The sequence below is a fragment of the Oncorhynchus tshawytscha genome, linkage group LG10 (genome assembly GCF_018296145.1).
Source record: "Oncorhynchus tshawytscha isolate Ot180627B linkage group LG10, Otsh_v2.0, whole genome shotgun sequence".
Taxonomy (NCBI): Eukaryota; Metazoa; Chordata; class Actinopteri; order Salmoniformes; family Salmonidae; genus Oncorhynchus; species Oncorhynchus tshawytscha.
The window spans coordinates 52,907,960-52,924,037 of record NC_056438.1 but is presented as its reverse complement, the minus strand read 5'-3'; the positions used below and the strand labels follow the sequence as shown (position 1 = coordinate 52,924,037).

Genomic DNA, 16,078 nt, shown 5'->3' with positions numbered 1-16,078 from the left:
GTCGGCCCTGGTCACAAGTAGTACACTATATAGGAAGTAGGGTGCCATTTTTGTCAAATACACTGCTTTCCAGACCTTACCGTTTCCCTGTATTATTATTGTTGATTTTCCATCAGCATCTTGGCTCTCATTCACAAGCATGAAAGTATAACACACTGCTTCATGCGATCACAGCACTCATTAGCCAAAGCTAACCATGGGTTAGCATCACTTCTCTTCTATCTCCCATCTTTTCACACAACTGTAAATAAGAGCAAGGGACACACCACTTCGTCAATGAACGCCACACTTGATCATAACAAAGCAAATGGGGGCTGGGTCAGAGCAGGGCAGGGAGGCGAAGGCAGGGGGGCACTGACTGCACCACCGCACGGTGGTCTGGGATAGTGGGATACTGACCCTGCTTCTCCAGAGGGGGCTGTTGCCAGACGAGCTCTGATCCACCTGATCCAAACTCACAAGACCGGCGCACCACAGGACCTGGACCTGTGTTCCCATTCTCTACTGTGACTGGGGCCGGAGGACCCAGGACCTTCCTAGTTTTCCTCTTCAGAGAGAGGTGAGCAATGGGCCCTGCATGTGAGGGGAAAACCAGAACCTTAAATCCAGACTACGGCAACCACACAGAGCCAAAACAAAGGCACTACTGCACCCAGATGGAGGAAGGCCTCTCTGCAGTGTCTCTCAGCAAAAGAGGCATCAGCGATATGGAGAGATGGAAAATACGGTCTTCGTCCCAAATGGTCCCCTATTACATTTATAGTGCACTACTTTTGACCAGGGCCCATAGGGTTCTGGTGAAAAGTAGTGAACTATACAGGGAATAGGGTGCCATTTGGGACGGACCCATGGATAACGGTCGCGGTAAGGGGCATGGAGAAAAGCAACTTATCTACACGGGCAGGCAGAACCACACTAATGGGAGGGGAGGGAGGAGGGAGGGCGGGAGAGGGGGATGAAGGGAAGACGGAAAATGCTTTTCCTTCAGCCTTTTAAAAAGCCAGCACACATACACTGGGGAGCTGGTTTGTTTTGGCCTCAAAACAGGAGCGAAGAGGAAAACAGAGTCGTAACCGTCACACACAGGAAAGGATATCCTCCTCTTCAATAACACACCTAGCAGAGAGAGAGCAGGCCTAGAATACACTACAGTCAGTCAAGTCTGACACACACACACACACACACACACACACACACACACACACACACACACACACGCACACCATGTTGTGACAACAAAACAGCTATGTGTGTAAGCTGATTGTCATGGAAACGCCTCTGAACACCAACGACTGGTGAGAAAGTTACTCATGTGCTTGTTGGTATGAATGGACCTACAACAAGCTCTGGTCAACAGATATGCCTCTCTAAATTGTCTTCAGGGAGCTCCCACAGTTTGACATTTGTAGATCATAATAGGGCCAAATAGCTATGATGGTCTGTCTCCTAGTCCTAACTGTCTACGAGCGCTGTCCACCTGGCAGGGGGCTGACTGTCTGCTGTCTCTGGTGGCATTTAAACTGTGTCAGCAGCATGAAAACAGACTAGCCACTGGAACAGTCTACACAGACAACAGTGGTACTTCATGGTGACAGCCCTCCAGTCCTATATATTTTATATAGTTTATCTACATAGGGAGTAAATAGGCTACAACAATTCTTTTTCACTATTTTGAATTGTTTATGTATTATGCACTGGCCATACAACTATCCTAGGGGGTTAACTAAGTCTAGAAGGTCACCTCTGTCAGGGGAAAGAGGCTAAGCATGCAATTCATAGAGAGTAACACTGGAAGCGCAGGCTAGTGTTGTGGCTGCATGCCTTAGGGGTTGGAACAGGATGGGTGAGGGGTGATATCAACAGCACCCACACACACACACCCACTGGGGGTATCGAGTTAGAAAGCCAACAAGACAAACACACAGAGGTAGATAGATGTGTGTAGGTTATAGTTGAAGGGCGGTTTACCTGACTTACCGAGGTGCGTCTGGCCCATGACGTCTGCTAGCCGGCTGGCTGCCCCGCTCCCTCCACTCTGAGTGGAAGAGGAGGAGGTGGTGGAGGAGGTGGTGGAGCCGTGGATGGCTCGGCTGATCCAGTTCTCCATGTTGATGCTGCTCTGGCTGGAGGTTGGTGTGCCTTCACCCTGCATGGAGCCCTCGCCCTCCGAGCCCGACGACGTGTCTGGAGAGAGGGGGGAGAAGAGCCGAGACGGAGAGGGGAATTAGAAAGAGAGGGGGGGTCTACAACGGCAGGTAGAAACACATGAACACACGTACATATGCACACACAACCACACACCTGCATGTCATTGTCAATGTCAGACATTTGCACAACAGAGAAACTCAGGCTATGCCACAAGGAGATGTCCTTTCCCCCATAGCATAACCCCTCCACTAGCATCAGCTTCCAGGCCCTCTCGCACGTTGTTCTCCAGAGCCTGGGGTTATAGGTATGAGTGGAACTGTGATGATGGGCTGTGAGTAGAAGCAATTTTTCAAAAATAACCACATCCATCCCTCTTCAGAATTATTCAGAGTAAGCATTTTTGTGTGTGTGTATATGTGTATATATATATATATATATATATATATATATATATAATGACACTACCCGATGTGGGCACCATAGTAAATTATTGGCTTTCGGTTTCGAATCTCCACCTGTTTGAATGTGCCTATACCAATTGTTGGGAGGGTCAAATAGCTTGGATACCCTCCTTTTAGCCTCCTCCTGACAAGAACTTCCACAGGCTTTCATACCGAAGGTGAGGCGAAAGCCTGGTAGATACCCTGCTCCCTACCTGTAGGCTACAGGTACACTCCACAGAACGCATGCAAATCAGAGTTGACAGAAACCTGATCATGACAGTGAGGGGGAGAATGGCTTCCATCCACTGTATCAGACTCAGTCACGAAGAGCCCTTCCCCTATAGCCCTCACAGCCCTGCACCTCACATCATTAGGCTGACTCACTTTCATGCACCCAAATCCACTGCAACACAGACCGTCTCAGCCCAAACACTGTCACTCCTACTGAGCTAATATCACTACTCTCCACTCAGGGATGTTTTTAAACCCTAGCCAGTCAGTGGCTGAGTCTGGGGATGAGGGAGTGGGTTTCTTTGTGTGCTTTATTTTGCATACTGCGACAGGACAGGGCTGTCTGCCGGGGGCCAGCGGAGGGTGTCTGTCTGAGGGATGAGACGAACAAACAGAGGGAGAGAGGCTGGATCATGACGAGCCATTTAAGAACCAGGTGCACTGTAGAGTGACCTACTGAGAGAGATCAACAACAGGATGGGCCTGGCTCTCTCTCGGGTGTGTGTGTGTGTGTATACAGTCCTCCAATTACACTTCAGCTTAGCACCTTATCTACTTAAGTTAGCCAACAATACAGCAGCCTTGAACCGGTTGACCTTTTCTAGTAAATGTCAAATCTGCATGGGCAAAATGTTGAATATAAAAATGTAACGTGATAAATTCTGGGAAAATAGAAATCAGCAAAAAAACATAAAAAGCCTACATTAACTTAATAGGTTTTATGAGTGCACATAAAATATAATATATATATTTTTGGCCAGTAAAATGTCTGAGAATTTTTTGTTTGTTATCTAGTCTAGTCCTCAGTATGTCTGTGAGCCTCTCTCTGACACTGAGGAGCTGACACACTGTCTTTGCCAGTGACAGCAGTGGGAGAGACGGTAACCTTTGCTGGGCTAAGGGAGGTCTCCTCCAGCCTGCAGTGAATACCGGCTCCAACACCCTTCAGGTCACCAGGGTTCCATCCGCTCTCCTTCTGCCTACCCTGCCTGCACAAACACAGGAGAAAGAGCAGATTAACAACACAGCCCAGCCCCGCCATTGGCCGGGAAACAGCCTGACATTTGATTGGCCAGCAGTGTGTCATACAGCACTCTTTAATTGGCTGGCTGGTGGTGTTGTCAGGGCAGTGTCAGTGACAGCTTTCAGTCCGTTCACACCTGGGCTCTCCTGCGTTGTTGACACTGGGACAGATAAGAGAGCAGCCGTGTGGCGTGGCACAATGGTCCCCTGACAGCCCTATCTGAGAGCTGCCGCCCTGCCATGCTGCTCTTAAAAAGGAACTGCTGCAACTTGCCCTCCAGGTCTCAGCTCTTAGTGATGCTTTGTTGTGGCCGTTTGTTCCTCATTGGTGAAATTCAAAATCCTCCTTCAAGCGCATTGTTTTACAGTGGACTAATATGGCATGTGGATAATATGTGGCGAACTAACCCATCTGCTACAGTTGTTGACAGTGCCACCATTTCTGGATGCTAGCTCCAGTTTTTACTGTTTTAGTCTGGGCCTCTACAGTCTGAGTGACAGTCTCATGTAGAGCAGTGCTAGATTGCAAGGCAGGAAAGCTTCTCAGAGGCTGTGTGTATATGGCCAGCACCACTTGACGGCAAAAATACACTGCTGCCAGGCAACCACCTAATCATATTACACACACATCCAGATGTGCGCGCACACACACAGGAAGTCTCTGATGAGCCCCTGAAGACTAAGCCCTCTAGGGATCCTCAATACATGTAATGATTCTAAGAAGCCAGACATCAGAGGACCTCAGTATAAGGACATGGGCGGGTGTGTGTACGTGCGTGCGTACGTACGTGCGTGTGTGAGTGCATATATCCGATATGGCATCCTATTCGGGAAAACCAATTCATGTAGCTGGATTAGTGACCATTCCAATCCTAATCCTAATCTAGTATTGGACGTCAGTATTTGATTGAGATGACGGACGAAAACTCTTTGTAGCCGGTCCTGTGCTAATTTCATGTTAATTAAATTGATTGGGCTTTGACTGCTGAGATAAGGTACCACACACACACACACACACACACACACACACACACACACACACACACACACACAGGGAATAGAGGCAGTTGCTTTTCTTTTTTGTTTGTCCCTCAGTAACAGTCACAGCTGATTACATTGTAATGTGCTGTATGCACTGCCACTCATCATTATCAGCACGTTACACACAGAAACAGTGCATTTCCTCTGATCTCCACAACACACAGGAGATGGCGCCCTGAGACAGACACAGGCTGCGAGCCAAATGGTACCCTATTCCCTATGTAGTGCACTACACAAGGAATAGAGACCCATCTCGGGACAAATCCATGTACAAAAAAAACAAACACACAAAAATAGGGTCATACTAATCACGATACTAATTAATTAGAAAGACAGACTAGAAGACAAGGAGTCCATATTCTAATTGCCATTGGCAGGCTGTGCTTCAGTGGAATAAGGCTGCTTGCCTTGCATGATACGATGTGTGTGAGTGGCTCTGGTGTCCCTGAATGCCCCCAGCCTCGCAGGCAGTCAGGCACCAACACGCCGTGAGTGGCTCTAGTGTCCCTGAACGCCCCAGCCTCGCAGGCAGTCAGGCACCAACACACCGTGAGTGGCTCTAGTGTCCCTGAACGCCCCAGCCTCGCAGGCAGTCAGGCACCAACACACCGTGAGTGCTGTGTCACTGTTCCTTCTCCCTCAAGGGGCTGTTCGCTCTGACTTATAAGAACTCTGCCTGCCTGCTCATTTGGAATCATCTGAAAATGTGCCTGTCGTGATTTCCTGCGTGGTGTGTGTGGTGCGTGTTCAGTAAATGAATCCCTGTAGACGCCTCGGTCCCAGCCTTCAGCCCTAGCCTTCAGCCCTAATGCAAATGTGATAATGGCTACTTAACACCGCTCTCTCATAAAGATACTCTCCACTCCATAAACCTCTGGCTGGGTGGGGCCCATGCTACAATCTAGCTGTTACATTCTTACAGCTCTACAGTGCAGTATATGACAAGTGATTATGTCTACATGTTGTTGTAGCACAGACAGCACATATGTTGGTTAGTGGGATATGGCAAAGGGAGAAATTAGCTATACCTTTCAGCTAGCTAGTATTAACCATATTCCTCCTATAAGCGGAGCATAATAGTGATAGTGCACTACTTTAGTCCTATGGGCCCTGGTCAAAAGTAGTGCACGATATAGAGAACATGGTGCCATTTGTGATGCAAACCTAAGCCTGTGGTTCAGCTGTCTTATGTTAGCCAAGGGTCTGAGAGAGGTGACTGAAATGGATGGCAATCATAATTATCAAAATGGCAGCTCGTCAGTCAGCTGTTTTTAGCTAGCATGAGTAACAGTTTCAGAGTGACTTAACCACTCCCATGGTCATCTATGACACCATGTCAATATTGGCTTCTCTCTTCCCCAGTTCATCTGCTCCATTGACAGACTGGGGACGTTTTATCTAAGACTGTCTGGAGTGCCATCAACTCTAGTGGTAAAATAGTAGGAGACTGAAGATTTAAAGTGATGTGTTGAAGCCCTATTGTACTGTATCTAATGGATACGATCCCCCAAAAAACGAATCAAGAGACAACATAACCATACTTTAACGTCAATCACACTTCACACTTTCAAATGGACTCATTCCGTTGTAATTACAGCCCATCAAGAAATAGGGGGCAGGCTGCTGGCATATGAGCCATATATTAAATACATTTTATGAGCCCAAGCCCAAAAAAAGACCAGATGATTGCGCCATTACCCAATACATATATAAGATACAGGCTACTGCACATTACGCACGACAGAAATACAAAAGCCCATAGACGTAGCTAGCTATATGCCCGCTTGGGTAAATAAATGAAACTAGCTCCAGTAGGCTAATCTTGTTGAATGTATCATACTGCACTGTTTTGTATTATGATAAAGCAGAAGAGAACATGTGATTCTGGTGCAGCACACGCGGCGTACAAAGTTATAGGCTAGCGAATTTGATTTTAATATTGAAATATAATAGGGCCTATTTGTATAATTAGTTGTCTGACGCATATATACACCTTTCATAATATTTCCCCTAATTTTATTAGCCTGCCTACCTCTTTCTCTCTCTATTGTTGCTTCATTCCTTCCTCGCTTTCAACAGTTAAATGAAATGTTTAGTTGTCCTCGTCTTCATCATTCTCCTGACGCAAAAGGCTTTCACTTCTCTACACAAAGATTGAATGATTATGTGTCTGAATAAATAGCTTACCGCTGTCGCGTGTTCGCTCGTCTTTCAAAACTACGCGTGAGTTCTATTGGCTGCTGTATTTAACATTCAGTAAAAATAGCTTGTGTCCCTCTTCAAATAGTCCATTGGTGTAAGAAATGCTACAGAAATCATGTCCAGCAAGCTATTCTAGTACAGATTTTCCTGCATGGGACTCCAAGCGCTAACGAGTGTTATTTAAGTAGAGGCAAGTGGAGTACAGGTGCGTGGGTATTGTGTAAGAGTCAGCGGTTATAAGTTAGAAGCTTATTATGCATAACCCATCATTAATTAGCTAAATATAAGGCTAATACTGCATTGAATTCATTACCTGATAGAGGTAGGCTTGGACATCATACACACACACACATTACATACATACAGGGCTTTACCCAGTATCATTCTAGAACAGGATGATCTATTTTGGATACAATTTGAATGGAGTTGACAGAGTGCTCGCGCTTGCACTGATTTAAAGCAAAGATATTCGAGTGAAAGGCTGTTTTAAAGTTCTGCAGCTGCAATAAAACAATTACATTTTTTTTAAACAAGGTGACCCCCAAAATCCAGATGGAGATGTGTAAATTAGACGCACATTCGGTCTTTATATTACTATATCAGAGGGTATGCTGCAGCAAAAACCAGTCGCAAGGAAAAAAGTTACCATGATGAGATGTTAGGGCTACATGCATTGTGAACTGTGGTCCATACTGAGAGGGGATGTCTGTCCCCACCCTGAGCGTTAATTCATCATGCAGAGGCCGTAGAGAAGACATATTTAGACATCACATATAATATAACAGTTCCATTTTACACCATGCTGTTCATATCATTTACAGGTTTCTCACAGAAAAGGGGAGTGGTTTTTGGCAGTAAATCCCAGGAACCGGGATACCTCCAATCAACCCTACACCCATATTCAAGCGTACACACACACACAAAGTGAGGTAGTCCCAGGCAGCTATGACATTACCTTGGAGTCCTATATGTTCCTCACCTGGGGGAGTGTAGGCATCCATGGAGGACTGCACGACCAGGGAGCGGCGCTTGGAGGGCATGGGTACTGCCATCTTACCACGCTCCTTCTGTTTGGCCAGAGCCGCCTGCACAGCCTCTGTGTGGACATCTGCAACACACAGCAGGACGGACATGTTGGAAGACCTGGTGTCACGAACTCAGATTTCATCTTTATTCTGGAAACACTTAAGTGAAATGTAACTAAATTCAGTGAAAATAGTGCAAGGTGTATGCTATATTTTACTAAACACCATGGTTTCCCCAGACACAGATTAAACCTAGTCTTGGACTAATTAACACTTTCAATAGATAATCTCTATTGAACATGCCTTTTAAACATGCCCACTAGACCGGGAAATCGTTGTGTGTCCGGGAAACCGGCCCCCCAAAAAATCTAACAATCTAAGAACAATTCCATTGCCTGTAGCCACTTTTTTAAATCATGGAAGATTGGGCTGTAACAATTACTCCAGGCATTGATGACTTCAGAAGATCCAGTGTACAGACGTGGCCAAAGGTTTTGAGAATGAAAATTTATATTTGTGTCAAAGTCTGCTGCCTCAGTTTGTATGATGGCAATTTGCATATACTCCAGAATGTTATGAAGAGTGATCAGATAAATTGCAATTCATTGCAAAGTCCCTATTTGCCATGCAAATGAACTGAATCCCCCTTGAAATGAACTGAATCCCCCTGAAATGCAGTGGAAAAACATTTCCACTGCATTTCAGCCCTGCCACAAAAGGACCAGCTGACATCATGTCAGTGATTCTCTCGTTAACACAGGTGTGAGTGTTGATGAGGACAAGGCTGGAGATCACTCTGTCATGCTGATTGAGTTCCAATAACAGACTGGAAGCTTCAAAATCAGTAGTGGAGAGGGTAGCAAGTTTTAAGTTCCTCGGCATACACATCACAGACAAACTGAATTGGTCCACTCACACAGACAGCATCGTGAGGAAGGCGCAGCAGCGCCTCTTCAACCTCAGGAGGCTGAAGAAATTCGGCTTGTCACCAAAAGCACTCACAAACTTCTACAGATGCACAAACGCAGTCCTGGCGGGCTGTATCACCGCCTGGTATGGCAACTGCACCGCCCTCAACCGTAAGGCTCTCCAGAGGGTAGTGAGGTCTGCACAACGCATCACCGGGGGCAAACTACCTGCCCTCCAGGACACCTACACCACCCGATGCTACAGGAAGGCCATAAAGATCATCAAGGACATCAACCACCCGAGCCACTGCCTGTTCACCCCGCTGTCATCCAGAAGGCGAGGTCAGTACAGGTGCATCAAAGCTGGGACCGAGAGACTGAAAAACAGCTTCTATCTCAAGGCCATCAGACTGTTAAACAGCCACCACTAACATTGAGTGGCTACTGCCAACACACTGTCAATGACACTGACTCTACTCCAGCCACTTTAATAATGGGAATTGATGGGAAATGATGTAAATATATCACTAGCCACTTTAAACAATGCTACCTTATATAATGTTACTTACCCTACATTATTCATCTCATATGCATACGTAGATACTGTACTCTATATCATCGACTGCATCCTTATGTAATACATGTATCACTAGCCACTTTAACTATGCCACTTGGTTTACATACTCATCTCATATGTATATACTGTACTCGATATCATCTACTGTATCTTGCCTATGCTGCTCTGTACCATCACTCATTCATATATCCTTATGTACATATTCTTTATCCCCTTACACTGTGTATGAGACAGTAGTTTTTTGGAATTGTTAGTTAGATTACTTGTTCGTTATTACTGCATTGTCGGAACTAGAAGCACAAGCATTTCGCTACACTCGCATTAACATCTGCTAACCATGTGTATGTGACAAATAAAATTTGATTTGATTTGAAAATGAGTGTGGTGCTTGGAATCATTGTTCTTCCTCTGTCAACCACAGATACCTGCAAGGAAACATGTGCCGTCATCATTGCTTTGCACAAAAAGGGTTTCACAGGCAAGGATATTGCTGCCAGTAAGATTGCACCTAAATCAACCATTTATTGGATCATCAAGAACTTCGAGGGCGGTTCAATTGTTGTGAAGAAGGCGTCCAAGAAAGTCCAACAAGCGCCAGGACCGTCTCCTAAAGTTGATTCAGCTGCGGGATCGGGGCACCACCAGTACAGAGCTTGTTCAGCAATGGCAGCAGGTGTGCGTGTATCTGCACGCACAGTGAGGCGAAGACTTTGAGGATGGCCAAGGTGTCACGAAGGGCAGCAAAAAAGCCACTTATCTCCAGGAAAAACATCAGGGACAGACTGATATTCTGCAAAAGGTACAGGGATTGGACTGCTGAGGACTGGGGTAAAGTAATTTTCTCTGATGAATCCCCTTTCCGATTGGTTGGGGCATCCAGAAAAAAGCTTGTCTGGAAAAGGCTACCATCAGTCCTGAGTCATGCCAACAGTAAATGATCCTGAGACCATTCATGTGTGGGGTTGCTTCTCAGCCAAGGGATTGAGCTCAGTCACAACACAGCCATGAATAAAGAATGGTACCAACACATCCTCCGAGAGCCACTTCTCCCAACCATCCAAAAACAGTTTGGTGATGAACAATGCCTTTGCCATAAGGCAAAAGTGATAACTAAGTGGCTCGGGAAACAAAACATTGATTTCTTTGGGGTATATGGCCAGGAAACTCCCCAGACCTTAATCCCTTTGAGAACTTGTGGTCAATCCTCAAGAGGCGGGTGGACCATCAGTCAGGCTGTGGCCCAGAAGTTAATTGACAGCATGCCAGGGCGGATTGCAGAGGTCTTGAAAAAGAAGGGTCAACACTGCAAATATTGACTCTTTGCATCAACTTCATGTAATTGTCAATAAAAGCCTTTGACACTTATGAAATGCTTGTAATTATACTTCAGTATTCCATAGTAATATCTGACAAAAATATCTAAAGACACTGAAGCAGCAAACTTTGTGGAAATTAATATTTATGTCATTCTCAAAACTTTTGGCCACAACTATGTACAGTAAGAAGCTAAATTGTCCACTGCTGCTCCTCTCAAAGTGAGTCTTGTACACTGGGGACTCCACCTCTGACTGCTCACAAAAAGTAAGACATCTCACACTAAGTTAATTCATCTTACCAAAGAAATAGCTTGGTTCTAGTGAGGAAAAACAATTGCCAGTAACCTACACCCTTTATGTCATGATGCTTTAGTGGACCTGTTTAGTAATGGCCATTGAGAACAGACTACATTTGTATCCCAAATGGCACATATTCACTTTATAGTGCACTATATAATATTCCCTTTATAGTGCACTACTTGTGGTCAAAAATAGTGCACTATATAGTAAGGGTGCCATTTGAGATGCAACCCAAGTCATATTCCCTTTATAGTGCACTACTTTTAGCCCATAGGGCTCTGGTCAAAAGTCAAAACGAGTGCACTATATAGGTAATATGGTACCATTTGGGATGCATGCAAAGCCTTGTTGGTTGTCAGGTATTCTTTAATTCAACATGGATCCTGTTTTTATAGGGCTGTATTTTTGGGACCTCTGTGTCTATTGGCTGCTCCCTCTATGGCTGGGTCTGAATAATGTCCTCAGACAACTGGGGCTTAATGTGAGATCATTGTGTTCAGCCAGATAATGGGCTATTACAGATTTTTTTAAATTAAGAGCATCAAAACAACAAAACCCATGATTCAACCCCAACCCATTGGTCCAGTTTTCATAGACTATAGTACTGCTATGTTACAATGGGTATTGTGTCACACCAGTAAATCAAATGCAGGTTTTCTATGGGTGCTTGGCAGATTCTGGCACTACAGACTGTAGTCGTGGTTGCCAACTGGACTACAGTTAGGACTGTTGCCAAGCTGGTTCTGTGTGTGTTTCACATGGCACCCTATTCTCTACATAATGTGTAGCAGAGCTCTGGTCAAAAGTAGTGCACCATATAGGGATTAGGGTGACATTTGAGACACAATCAATGTGTTTCTAAAATGAGGCTGGAGCACAGTGCCAGAATCTGTGGCTGGTATGTTGAAGCAGGGTCATTTGTATGAGAGAGAAAAAAGAGCAAGAGAGAGGGGGGTGACTACTAATGAAGCAAGCTGTTGAGCTGGTAATAGCATAAGTGGTTCATTGGTCTAAAATAAATAAGAGTGATAAACATGAATGGATAAAAAAAAAAAAAAATCTGAGCTATTAGCATTAAGAGTGAGATTATCTTAAAACTGCATTGTTGGTTAAGGACTAGTAAGTAAGCATTTCACTGTAAGGTTGTATTCAAATTTGACTTGATAAAAACAAAGCATTTGGTAATCCGAGTTTATTATGTTACCACAAACCTAGACATTTTATTTAGTGGTAAAATTATAGAGCTCCATTACTATAGTAACTGGCAATAACTACAAACTATATAACAGGATTTTGAGGTTTGTGCTACTGTTTGGGTTGAGGGAAAGAAACTGCCACTACCTCGCTTTCCAATCAAGATGCCAACTGAAGTAAAAAGGAAATTCAGCAACTCTTGGCAGTAAGAGGGAGTTGATACAAATGCATATTTATTGTTGTTTGGAGTTTTTGTGTGATGTTGAAAGGTGTCATTGTCCTACCTGATCTGTAGCGTTCGTCCCGGGAGCCAGAGGAGCGGCGGCGGTGGTAGCGAGAGGAGGAGCCAGGAGTGACGGGGGTTCTCCTCTCGTGGGGCACAGAGGGGTCCATCCCTGGGGTGGGGGGGAGAAGGCAAGGACCGAGTTACCTAAAGCACAGCCTGGCCAGACCACAATCACCACAGCAACTGGTACTAGAGTACAGAGGCCTTTCCTATGGGTGGAACAGACAGAACACTGCAGACTCTAGTATGCCCTTTGTTTTTTTATTTCACCTTTAATTAGGCAAGTCAGGGGAGAACAAATGCTTATTTACAATGACAGCCTACCCCGGCCAAACCCGGACGACGCTGGGCCAATTGCGCACCGCCCTATGGGACTCCCAATCACAGCCCGTTGTGATACAGCCTGGAATCGAACCAGGGTGTCTGTAGTGACGCCCCGAGCACTGAGATGCAGTGCCTTAGACCGCTGCGCCACTCGGGAGCCCAGAGTTTTTACACATGTTTTTGGATGGGTCGAAGTTGCTCCTGCCAAAACCACCACCTGGATCTAAACACACTGCTGTGTACCAGGTTCTCTCTTCTTTGCACAGCAGATACTAGCCTATTATAGATTATATTATGAGCATATAGTGGTGTACTGTATAGTATAAAGAGGAAATGAATAGATAATGAAAAATAGAGGGAAATGAATACACTATACAGTCTGCATCTACATTGTTAAACTCAGTATCAGTATTATTTGTTCTGGCGAGCACAACTTTATTTCTCCACAGACATCCATGGACATTATTCAAGTCTGGTATTGTTACGCTCCTTTTAAACGGAGAGTCCCCTCAATTAACTCTATTTCCTATTAAATCCATCAGGTGACTGGTTCACTCAGCCTCTCATTTTGCGTCCCAAATGGAATCCTATTCCCTATGCCATGGACACGCACCGAAACACAGCAAACACCCAACAGTAACCCTGAAACAAGTGTTTGCTAGTATTCCACTGTTGCAGACAGTCTGCTAGCTAGAGAACACAAAGCTAGTGATCTACGACTGACTCTACGATGTCTTTAGACTAAATCTCTGTAGTCTTCATTACAGCCCAACCCTAGAAGGTAAATCACATGTTCACAACAAAGAAACAATGAAATAATCACCTCAGTCCTCAACACCAAAGCTCGAGGCAGGAGCTTGAGCAATGCAGCCATTTGTAATACTCTAGGCAAATGCCCTAAAAAGTGGATTACTTTCTACTCTGCCATAGTGACCCTTGGTTTACCAGAGACGTATGATAAATCGATGATCCCATTCCCCCTTTCTACTGCAGATTGACAAGCACAGAGAACACTCATCCACATACACGCACACCTTAAAGGAAATCAATCAGTCTCATCTGGTCCTGTCCACCTTTCACAGGGAAATATGCTACATTCAATAAGAGGCTCGATGGAGGAGTCTGTGACCTCAATAGTAACAAAATACATAGATTGTTAAAGACTTCTGAAGGTATTTTAAGCTCCAAAATTGTAGCATGAAGAATTTGTCAAAGCCCATGTGAAATGTAACCCCCCCTTAGGGGAGTCATCTATAATAAGGTTTGGATTAGAACTACCTGTAATACACAGAGATGGGACACAGACATGGTGGCGAAGACCGTGCTTTTTCAACCTGCACTATATAGATGTCAACTGTTTAGATAGGGTAGTCTTGCACTGCCAGGCATCACTTTGTAATCCTGGAATGGCTCGAGTCGAGGCTAGATAGAAGGTTTGTTGCTGGTGTTCTAAATGGCAATACACACGCATGAACAGGGTCGTTCTACCAATTCACTTAGTGAAAAAAAAAACATTGTTTCACCTAATTTTAACATTGTCATGAAGTGCACATGGTCAACTTAATAAAAACATGTTTTCCCATAAATAAAAATACTTTAGTAGGTAGGTATGCACAATATAAAAATCGGTGAATGAGTCGGCCGATATTAGATAAAAATGCCGACATGGGTATCAAGTCTAACGCCGATGTGCAAAACCGATGCCAAAGCTGACGTGTATACCTCTATAACGTAGGTACATGACGTAATGACGCCACGGAAAAATGTGGCGCTACACGTGCAACACAGCATTCCTAACCTAGCCCACAACGTCTGCTGTGTGGATTGAGCAGTCAAGTCCAGCAGTCATTTGAAAGACTAAGACAATTTCAGCAGACAACTCAAAAGGCAAAATCCATTAATGCCAAGATAATGGAATTCATTGGCCTTGACAATCAACCGTTCTCTGTCGTGGGTGATGTTTGCTTTCGCGACTGGTTTGTATGACTGGTTTGCATTACTGTCAATTACATACTTTTATTTTAAAGGCTAACCACAAAGTCCACTATTGTGGCTAGCTTCACATAGATGGTCTGACCACCATTAATAAAATAAGAACAGTCTTATAAATTAGGGTTATTTTATATGACACCTAGCTATATAGTTAGCTAGCAAACTATATAGCTACTGAAACAGCTGTCTTTTTGCTATGTTTTTGGGGAAGAACATTGTTTGCATCTATGAGCTGGCTAGATTTTCTTTTTTATGACCTAAACTGTAGGTGCACGAGACAACTTTACCAGCATCATAGCATACGTATCGATGAATCGTTGTGACATGAAATACGAGTGAGCGTAATCAATGTGTAATAACTAAGTTAATTCTTATTTACAATGACAGCCTACACCGGCCAAACCCAGACGACGCTGGGCCAGTTGTGCGCCGACCTATGGGACTCCCAATCACGGCCGGATGTGATACAGCCTGGATTCGAACCAGGGACTGTAGTGACGCCTCTTGCCCTGAGATGCAGTGCCTTAGTTAACAACACACATGGACGCAGCGGTCTAACTACTAGAATGCTAAAAGGCTGCTAAAATTGTAAATAACGTTGGTATCGTTGTTTTTGGCAAGGAAAACATTGGATATCAGTATCGGCCACAAATGTCATATTGGTGCATCACTAATAGTAAGTGCATAGTAGACCTTTACACTTGTACCAATATATAGGTTTAAAATGGCATAGTTGGACACTGATAAGCTTTGTATGGATTTTGACCCGTTCTGAACTTGATCACGGCGCACGACAAGAAGATGCCCTTCTCTCCCGCTAATTGGGCAACTTTTGCTCATTTTTTATTGTTTGAATGAGGGAAATGCTGTAAACAAGGACTCTGTAAAATATGGGACATTGAGGATTATAATAAATACGGCTTTGATGTCATACAAGCAAGCAAAACACCTGTGGGTCCAAATGTGCACTTCACATTTCATATCATAAAACTCATATCATATATCGTGTCAACGTTCATCATTACTATGTGTGACGTACAGTTACAAGATGACATGGCGTTATACCCT

At 44.5% G+C, this 16,078-nt stretch overlaps 1 protein-coding gene across 18 annotated transcripts in view; it reads right to left on the bottom strand.

The window, feature by feature from the left end:
* Positions 1-16,078, bottom strand: part of LOC112259592 (disco-interacting protein 2 homolog C) — a 255,580-nt gene that overhangs the window by 90,116 nt on the left and 149,386 nt on the right. For 11 of the 18 annotated variants that reach the window (XM_042328721.1, XM_042328723.1, XM_042328722.1 and 8 more), the window contains 4 exons: positions 12,693-12,803; positions 8,044-8,196; positions 1,969-2,184; positions 400-573 (listed from right to left, as the gene is read on the bottom strand). In XM_042328721.1, coding sequence (XP_042184655.1) covers positions 400-573; positions 1,969-2,184; positions 8,044-8,196; positions 12,693-12,803 — 654 coding nt within the window. The remainder of the gene's footprint in view (positions 1-399; positions 574-1,968; positions 2,185-8,043; positions 8,197-12,692; positions 12,804-16,078) is intronic. The other 7 variants (XM_042328725.1, XM_042328735.1, XM_042328734.1 and 4 more) reach the window with 4 other exon arrangements.